The sequence below is a fragment of the Lissotriton vulgaris genome, chromosome 5 (assembly GCF_964263255.1).
Source record: "Lissotriton vulgaris chromosome 5, aLisVul1.2, whole genome shotgun sequence".
NCBI classification, from domain to species: domain Eukaryota; kingdom Metazoa; phylum Chordata; class Amphibia; order Caudata; family Salamandridae; genus Lissotriton; species Lissotriton vulgaris.
Window position 1 is genome coordinate 331,101,847 of NC_141693.1, and position 9,996 is coordinate 331,111,842.

General features: G+C 49.7%; 1 protein-coding gene across 1 annotated transcript; it reads left to right on the forward strand.

The window, feature by feature from the left end:
* Window positions 1-794: 794 nt before the first annotated feature.
* On the forward strand, window positions 795-9,456 carry LOC147710836 (uncharacterized). Its single transcript, XM_086919394.1, has 2 exons — window positions 795-918; window positions 8,624-9,456. Exons 1-2 carry the CDS (start codon window positions 795-797, stop codon window positions 9,454-9,456), a joined length of 957 nt encoding a protein of 318 aa, XP_086775520.1.
* The last annotated feature ends 540 nt before the right edge of the window (window positions 9,457-9,996 follow it).

The following is a 9,996-nucleotide window of genomic DNA, read 5'->3' on the forward strand; positions in this document are numbered from 1 at the left end:
CCGGCCGTGTGCGCCAGGTGGATGTCGGGGCACGCTCCCAGCAGGCCAATGGCGGACACCTCCGGGTCACCTCAGGGGGTCCAGCACCCGCAGCCCCCAGTCGCGCCGGGTCCCTCCTGACCTCTCCACCGGTGCCCGATCTAGCCCCCGAGGCACCAGGACCCCATGCAAGCACACTCACCGCCTCATAACGGCTCCCAGCGACCACGCGGCTCCTCCTTCAGGCAGGCCCGGTCCAGTGTCTCAGCGTCCAGGGTCCCCTCAATACGAGGTCCAAGTGGCGTCCTCCAGCTCTCATCGACCACGGCCAGGCCCCGCCGGCCGTCACCCGGCTGAGGGCTCCACCACCCGCCAGTCGGCCCAAGATGGCAGCAGCGCCTCAGGGATAGCGCCTCCGATGTGTGTCCAACAAGTTTAGGACCAGGCTCCGCCTCAGGGGCCAGCAGCACACTCTCCACCTGGCACATGGGAGCCCCCCGGAGACAGCCCGACCTCCGGTCGCGTTCCGGCACACGGCTCCACTCAGCGGCGCCGCCCACGGCAGCGCCCGGACCAGGCGTCGCCAAAATCGAGGCCCCAGCTGCGTAGGCCCCTCCAGCTCGTTCAGGGCCGGCGGCGTGTCCGGATCAGTGTCAGCGTCTACAGTGCCTCAATTCGGCCGATTCCGCTACCGAGTGTAGCACACCGGTCCAGCAGCAGGGATCTGCGTCCAGGAGCCCCGCGGAAGCCCAGGGCAAGGATATAATAGCAGGATACTATTAGGCTGGTCGGTGCACAGGCTCTACACAACCACCATGTCCAACGGCCAAGCCACGCCTCCTCGTCATGAGGATCTTATTCCTCATCTTGTGACACCACCGTTGATAGTAGATGGAGTAGCCCCCACAAAAAGGAAACGTATTGCTAGTCCTCGAAAAGGTAGCTATTTTAAACCTCACAAGAAACCGAGGAGGAATGGCAATAGGGGGGGCCTGATCCCCAAGGGTTCGGGGGCAGGAGCCAAACATTTCCAAAAGCTGGTAGGGGGAGCCGCTGCTGGTGTCTCAGGTGAGAAGACGAGTGAAGACTTGACATCTGCTCCTGTTGCAGGCCCCTACCCTGAGATTCCATCGATTGTTCAGAATGAACATCTAATGAAATCCCTGCTCCTCCCAGTCCTAGAGAGAGTAAAGGGGCTGACGGAGCGGTTGGACAGATTTGAGCAGGCCACCTTTGACAACTTTTTCTCCCTAAAATTCCTAATTAAACTCCACTCTAGAATTAGGGAGGATGGGCTAGCTGGGACTACTGTTCTTCAGGTCCCCCGAAAAAGTATGGTCGGCCACCTTTACTGAATATGGTGTCCCTGGAAAGAGTCAAGGTGTTTGATTATCTAGGGATTCGCCTGTCTGATACCATGAAGTGGAACTGCCATCTCCAAAAGATGTTATTGAGCCATAAGAGGGTGGTGGGGGCCCTACTCAAAGAACAGCGGCTATCTACTCTTAAACCCATCGCCCCGGTGCTAGACATCTACATGGCGAGAGGTGTTAGTGCGGCGCTTTATGGAGCAGAGCTTTGGGGAGCACAGAATGTGGACCAGTTATCTTGCTCAGAGAACAAGTTCCTGAAGGACTTAATTGGTTTTTCGTATAATACCCCCACTTTTCCCTTGCTCTTAGACATGGGTTGCCGCCCTATTAAAGACCAGGCCAGATTACGACCCCTTCTTTTTTGGGCTCGCCTATGGAGAGTTCCTGAACTTGCCAGCTACGCGGAAGGGTTAAAGGAGGTCTTATCGATGTCCGGTTGGTGTAAAATAGGATGGCTAAGGGATGTTAAGCATCTTCTTGGAGAATTGGGATTTGACGAGGCTTGGTAGTCTATGTCCGCACCCCCTAAGGCAGTCTTAAAAAAAGCTTATTGGAAGTGGGTAACGAACAAAAGAAATACTAAACCTAACCTGTATAGAACCACCATAGAATTTTTAATAGTAAAGGAAGTAACCCTATGTGAACCTTATGTCGATGCTATTCCAAAACCTAGAGATAGAGCCCTATATTTTAAATTCAGAATAGGAGTGCTTCCCATGGGTGAATTGACCGCTCGCTGGAAGATCCCGGCACAGACCACTAAGTTTTGTCCTTTCTGTGTTTCAATGATTCTGGTGCTGTTAGATTTTTTCCGCGGCCTTCGACACGGTGTCACGTGAGATTCTTCTCGGCCACCTGCGGGAGATGGGTATAGGGGGTGTGGCACTGTCCTGGGTAGAGAGTTTTCTCACAGGCCGCTCGCAAGGTGTCAGACTGGGCTCCCATCAATCCATCTCTAGGAGCTCACCAAGGGAGTGCCACAAGGCTCATGCCTAAGCCCAACACTATGTAATGTGTGTGTGGCACCCCTGGCTGACATTGTGAGAGAATATGGGTTCACCCCGGTGTCTTACGCTGATAACACCCAGCTCTTGTTTCCTTTCCATTCTCTTACTCCTGCAATAAAGAAATCCTTTGCGGATGGTATGAGGGCGGTTTCTAACTGGATGGCTGCAAACTGCCTTCAATGCAATGTAGGCAAAACAGAGGTGATGTTATTTGGAGAGGCCCCGCTTCTGTGGTCCCCAGAATGGTAGCCTCTAGATCTCGGGCCAGTGCCAAGCCCTAAACTTACCGCTAAAAATCTTGGAGTGCGTTTGGATCAGGCACTGGTGCTCAAAGAGCATGTCAATCAAGTTGCCGGTCTATGCTTCCACACCATCGGACTTCTGCGTCGTGTTTTTCCACTCTTGCCTGACCACCATCGTAAGACCTTGGTCCAGACGTTGGTGATCAGTAGATTGGACTACTGCAATGGCCTGCTCATCTCGGCCAACGAGGAGCAACTTAATCGTCTGCATGTGGTCAAAACACCGCACCTAGACTGGTACTCAATGCCCAGCCCAGAACCTTTTCCTGTCCGCTTCTGGATAGCCTTGATTGGCTGCTGGTTCGGCAGCGGTTTAAACATAAAATCTGCTGCACCATCCATAAATGCCTCTTTGGTATAGGCCCCAAATATTTAACAGACAAGTTCATCCCATATAGTCCCGGACGCTCTCTCCGCTCTAGCAATCTGCAACTGCTTCAGGTCCCCAGGATTAAGAGAGTGAGACAGGGAGGACGTGCCCTCTCCTACAAAGGCCCCATTTTTTGGAATTCACTTCCACTTGCCTTAAAAAATAATTTCAATTTTCAATCCTTTAGGAAGGGACTTAAAACCTACCTTTATTCGACCCAATAAGTTCACTGGCAGCTTTACATCTCTACTATCAGTCTAGCATTTGCACCCAGGCGCAAGCGCGGAGATATCCCCTTGGGGATCGAATCCTGCACTATATAAAAAAATGAATAACTAAATAAATAAATAGGACTGAGTCAGTCCCCCATTTTTTATTTGAATGCCCTGCCTATAAAGCTCCTTGTCATAGGTGGCTTAAACCTTTGTGTAAAGAGCTGGGTACCAGACACTATAGTGAAGCTTTGCGAATACTGAAATCTGATACACGGCTCCTATTTGTCTATGGTATGGCGAAGTTTTTAAGCTGGGTGTGGCTAATCAGATCAAAAAGGCTTATGTATATTGCTTAATCTTTAGTCTCTATGTTTGACAATTTTATGTAATTTATTGTTGCCATTCGTACTCCATATTGTACGATTGTATTTTATATGGATTGGCTCTTTTATCTTTTTACTGTGTTTGTGTATTGCTTTTAAAGATATGCCTTATATCAAAATAAAGCCAAATTTGACTGACTGACTGACAAGCTGTTAGCTTGCATAATTCAGGTGCACTACTGGAGGAAATATTATTCTATCTTTATCAGATATAAACCAAAACTAACACAGTTGAACACAATATCAAAGTAACACAAACAATAATTCAGCACTGTGTCGTTTTGAAAATATTCTTTAGTTTTCAAGATTAACTCATGTTAACAAAAACAGTAGTTACGTTCCATTGCATGAAAAGCTATTTTATGAAAAAAAATTTTGATGAGAGATGTACACAAAGCATTACACGTGCAAAGTATATTACACACCACATCATCTTAATGTCAGTTCCACTTGGTGGTACAATGCCCTATACATTTCGGGACACCTACATGCGTTCTTCAGGGGCCACTGTAATACAGAAAGAAATAACAATGACATATGATTGTTGAGGTTGTTGAACAAAATGCTGAAAAACTTAGAAAATAGAAACCAGAAAATAACGGCCTGCAATGTGCAAATTTCACAAGCATTGACTCGAGGTGAACTGGTGGTGAAATAGAAAGTCGCACTGCAGAAACCCACAGGAAACGTAGTGACTGAAACCGCGAAGGAGACCTTTAAAATGGCGTACACTGCACTTTAATTAATGCAAACAAAGGATGTGCATCAGAAGCTCTAGCTACGTAACGGTAAGACTTACTGCCAAGCTGAAGGCTTTTCGGCGAAGAGGAGCAGATTGAGGTGCATATTAAGGCAGATCAGGGTGTAGACACTGAGAGTGAGGCCCCTTCTATAGGTATGCTGTTTATGGCCCTTACCACCCTTACTCGAGAAATGCGAGATAGGTTTGAGACATCAGAATTGAACCAGAAGGACATTCGGTCTGCATGAGAAGTGGATGAGAAAAAGATTATTTATTTGAAGGTTTTATATAGTGCGAACAAGACTCTTGCGAGTATCAGAGCGCTGTACATGTCATATGTTGGACAATAAGTATAAGCATAGAAAGAAGTACAATTGTAGGTTATCCAGACATAGGGTGCTCCATACTACAAACTAGTAATTAAATACAGTGCTCACTAATATCTACTTGTGATCAATGTCCAGTCATAGGTAAATAATTCACGTGAATTTCGCCATGAGAATCGCTTTCACTTCTTTTTTGAAGGAAGCAGTGGAAAGGTTCAGTCTTGTTTCTGTAGGCAAAGCATTCCAGATCCTGGGAGCCCTTCCAGAGAAGGACAGGTTGTATGTTTTTTTCTTGGAAAAACGTTGTGGTTTCAGCAGAAGATTCTTGGAACTTCTGGAGGCTCTATTCCCAGCCGAGAGTACCAATTTCTGAGCTAGATAGCTCGGGAATTGTAGTGTACTGCATTGTGCGTCATACAAGCGATCTTCAGGAGTATTCTAGCTGCAAACGGTAGCAGTTGAGTGCTCTAAGGTCAGGAGAGATATGAGATGTTTTTTTTGAACCTGTGATGAGTCGCGCAGCGGAGTTGATCGCTGCTTTTAGAGGAGCAGTCGTTGCCCTGGGGAGGCCGACTAGGGCTACTCCCCATATTCCACTCTTGGGATTACTAGGGCTTGAACAGCTTTTTTGAAGTCATTAGCTGGTAGAAAGGGTTTTAGTTTTCGCAGGGTGTTCATGTGGAAATGTGCTCCTTTTGTGGAGATGCTGATATGCTTCTGCATGTTTAGGTTTCTGTCCAGTGTCACACCTAATGATTTTGCTGATTCCACAAGAGATGTTGCCCTTTGAGTGCTGTTAGGGGGGGGGCGATTAGGAGGAACTCCGTTTTGAGGGAATTTAGTTTCAAATGGTTTTCAGCCAGCTATGTTTGAGTTTTTTGTAGCGTTGTGTTGGGAGACTTGATGTCCTCAAGTGAATGGATCTTGATGTAGAGTTGGGTGTCGTCTGCGTACATATGGAAATGTATCCCGGAGAGACTGAGAACTTCGGCGAGTGGTTCCATGAAAAGCGATAGTTGTTAAGTCTGCTGGGTCAGCCGTAGGTTTCTTTAGGATAGGTGATACCTGCCCTGTTTTCAAGCTTTCTGGGATGATTCCTTGAAGGAGGGAGCTATTTATAATTTTGGTCCAGAGAAGTAGTATTAATGAAATGAAGTCTTTTAAGTAATTAGCGGGGAGCGATCTGTGGAGTGGTTGGAGGGGTTCAGGGCGGTTAGCGTTTTTAGTATAGTATCTTCACTGTAAATGTTGAAGTATGGCCAGGTTGCCTTGATTGTAAGGTTTAGTTTTGTGGAGCATTTACCTGGGACACCTGTCAAGGGCAGTGTGGCATTCTTTTGCATGTCCGTAAGGGACAAAAGGTCATTGTGAAAGTCCGTCTTTATGGATTCTGATTTTGTTGTGAAAAAGGAGGCAAATTCCTCACAATTGGGTAGATTGACAGGTATATTCTTGGAGTGGTTAGGTGCACACTTGGGGGTCATTAGGATGGAGGGCGGAAAACCACCCCGACCGCCATGGAGGCGGAAACCAACCGCCCGCCTGCACCGCGGATACACCGGCGGTCACATTAGGATCAACCGCCACTAAAGACCGTCCGCAGCGGTAGCGGGCCAAGCTAAGCCGTCCGACGCGGGTGGTGACGGCCAAAAACCGACCGCTGCGGTCGGAAAACCTGCGGAAAAGCTACAAGCCGCCGCAAGGACAGCGGACACACCGCACGGGAAATTATGATAACCCAGAGGGTGTCGCGATCGGAACCGCTGTTACCGACCGCCACGGTCGCATACAGGAGAGAATGGGAAAAATAGCGGAAGAGCTGCAGCATAGACACCGCAGCGGACGGGACATGAAAAACATGGCGGACAATGCCAAAACACCGCAGTGATGCCAAACAGTTAACAAAGAAAATCAGCCATGCCCCCCAAATACATAACACACATACAAATACAACAAATAAAGCAAAAATTAAAATAAAAACCCTGGACAACTCCCACAACACACCTGACTCCCAAAATCCACTTGGACACACCCACACAGCTGAGTATAAAGCCACCCCCTTCACAAACCACAATCCTTTGCAACACTCCAGAATAGAAGGCCATACACCACATCTAACAGGAGAGGCAAAAGAGCACAGCACACACACACATCCACATCCACCACCACCTTCACCACCACCTTTACACCAGCACAAATAATCCCACAGCACACAACACACCTCACACCTCAACACCATACCCCTGCACCCACACCCCTGCACCCACAAACACCTCAACCACCACACACCATGACAACACAAAAAATGCCCAAATTGACAGAGAGTGAGTTGACAGTCATGGTCAATGAGATTGTAAGAGTAGAGCCACAACTGTTTGGTAGCCTGGTCCAACAGACACCATTAGCCATGAGGACACAAATGTGGGAAAGGATAGTCCAAAGAGTGAATGCAGTAGGGACCACACTAAGATCAAAGAAGGAGATCGTGAAGCGGTGGCATGATCTCAAAAGGGTTGTCAAGGAGAGGAGGAGTAAGAACTGGACGCTGGTGAACGTGACTGGCAGTGGCCGACCCCTCCCACAGAAAACATTCGCACCATGGGAGGAGAAGGTGCTTGCCATACTGCTTCCTGAGAGTCTCACAGGAGTAGCCGGGGGAGCGGAGGCTGGTAAGTACAAACAAATGCCAAGCAACACACTGAGAACTACTTCCTTGCAATACCAAAACACCATCACACTGTCCACCCTCACACAACAGGTATCTAGCCATCTTGCTTAGGAGGCCTGCATGGGGGAGGGAGGCTGCACTACCACTCCCAACATGCCCCCTGTCCCACAGCTGAGCAGGATACAGGCCTCCCCCACCCAGGAGCATGTGTCAGCATTTGCACTGTCCACCCTCACCTAACAGGTAGGCAGCCATCCTCACTGGGAGACATGTTTGGGGGTGGGAGGCCTGCACTGCCACTACCAGTATGCCCCTGTCCCACACCCCAGCAGCACAGAGACCTCCTCCACCCAGGAGCATGTGTCAGCCATTGCACAGTTCAACAAACAGACTTAAAGGTTGGTATCAATCTTGTATTGGAGCACAGTTTGGGAGTGGGAGGCCCTGATTCCCTGCCCATACTCCAGCAGCATGGAGGCCTCCCCACCCAGGAGCATGTGTCAGTCATTGCACAGTTCAACAAACAGACTTTCAGGTCGGTATCCATCTTGTATTGGAGTACAGTTTGGGAGTGGGAGGCCCTGATTCACCACTCCCAGCAAGCCCCCTGGCCCACACTCCAGCAGCATGGAGGCCTCCCCACCCAGGAGCATGTGTCAGCCATTGCACAGTTCAATAAACAGACTTACAGGTCGGTATCCATCTTGTATTGGAGCACTGTTTGGGGGTGGGAGGCCCTGATTCACCACTCCTAGCAAGCCCACTGGCCCACACTTCAGCAGCATGGAGGCCTCCCCACCCAGGAGCATGTGTCAGTCATTGCACAGTACAACAAACAGACGTACAGGTCGGTATCTGTCTTGTATTGGAGCACAGTTTGGGGGTGGGAGGCCCTGATTCACCACTCCCAGCATGCCCCGTGGCCCACACTCCAGCAGAATGGAGGCCTCCCTACCTAGGAGCAAGTGGCAGCCATTGCACTGTTCTCCCTCACTTAACCGGTAGGTAGCTTTCTTAACTCTTCCTGATGTGTGTGTGGGAGACCTGCATCCCGAAACGCAGCAACAATTGCATGCAATGCATTGACATCCAACATGTATGAGTAAATGATGTTCCTCAGCACTATGAAATTACACACAGTGTTGCCATGAATTGTACTACTGCTGACTTCATATTTGTGTACAGACAGTCATTTATGTGCAGCTGACACAATACTTGCACTGTGCCCAACACTGACCATTCCCCATCTACTCCACAGGTGATGAAAAACTCACTGCTGAGGACCACACCAACGACCAGCAGAGCCAGTCTCCACCCCCGGCACATGGACTCTCAGATGTGGACTCCCAGGACAGTTTGGACGATGAGCTCCAGCTCGGCCCATCTGGTGTGCCACAGACCCAGAGGTCCCAGGCCCCCATCCTCCCCACCACCACGTCTAATGCAACAACAGCGCAGCAGACCCCTGCTGTCACGGCCTCTGCCTCCACCGAAGCCATCACCGCCACCGCCACTACCACTAGTACCACCAGTACCACCTGCAGTACCCTCCCTGTCCCAGGGTATGACCAGCCCACAGCAACTACTGTGGAGGCCAGAGAGAAAGTGCGTGGACCGACAGTGGTGAAGCAAGAGGTCAGAGGCAGAAGAGCAGGTGGGAGGGCCAGGGTCACCACCAGACCTCGGGAGGAGTGGACACCATCCTTGGACCACTTCACCAGAGTAGTGGAGGCATACCAAGAGATCCAGGGACAAAGTGGCCGGTCGGATGAACTTTTAAGGGAGCTCATCCTGCTGATGAGGTCCATCGACAACCGCCTTGGACAGATGGTGGACCTCATGGGCCAGCAAGTGGCATTGAAGAGGGACAGGCCTGTGTCCCAACCACCACCTCCGTCCCCTCCTGTGGTGCCGCAGGATGACAGTGCACCATCCTCCCCTGCGGCAACAGAGAGGGACGAGTCCTCTCACGCCGCTGGCCATTCAGCAGGCCCCCCACTGCCAAAAAGACCTAGGGGGCGTCCGAAGAAGAGTCTGGGAGTCTCCGGAGGCAAAGCACCTGCCACACGCCAGTCACGGAGCCAGCCATGATGACAACCCTCTTCCCTACTGCATTGACTGTTTGGACTGTCTTTACCCACATTTCCTTGCCAATGTCACCTGTCTGTTGGACTGGGTCACCACATCCATGTGGACTCTACTGTTGCATCTCAGCGAAAAGGACTGTCAACTCACTGCTCATTCCCCACTGTCATGTAAATATTCCCGCACAAATCACATGTCCACTGTCAAAATTAAATACCTGATGCATCAGATTTTGTGCTGTATCGTTTTTAGTGCAATATTTACAATGTAGACAATGTCCATGATGTGTCCAAATGATGTACAGTATGTAGTGCAGGATTCGTCTGTAGCACCTAGGGAGACACAACAGAACAACAGTCACTGGTCTCAATGTGGCATCACAGGCAGAACACTACACAAAACATACACAAGACACTACAGGCATACTAGACAATGGACTGCAGGTGTGACCAAATAGGGTCCTGCATACGTTCACGTATGGAATGTCAATGTCACTTGTACCACACACAGGTGACTGAACGTGTGCCTGTCTGTTACATCCGCGCA

Bases quoted from the DNA above. Each gene is read 5' to 3' on its own strand.
- LOC147710836 (XM_086919394.1), top strand. From the start codon at position 795: ATGTCCAACGGCCAAGCCACGCCTCCTCGTCATGAGGATCTTATTCCT. The intron at 919-8,623 runs GTAGCTATTTTA...TCTACTCCACAG, and splicing joins TATTGCTAGTCCTCGAAAAG to GTGATGAAAAACTCACTGCT.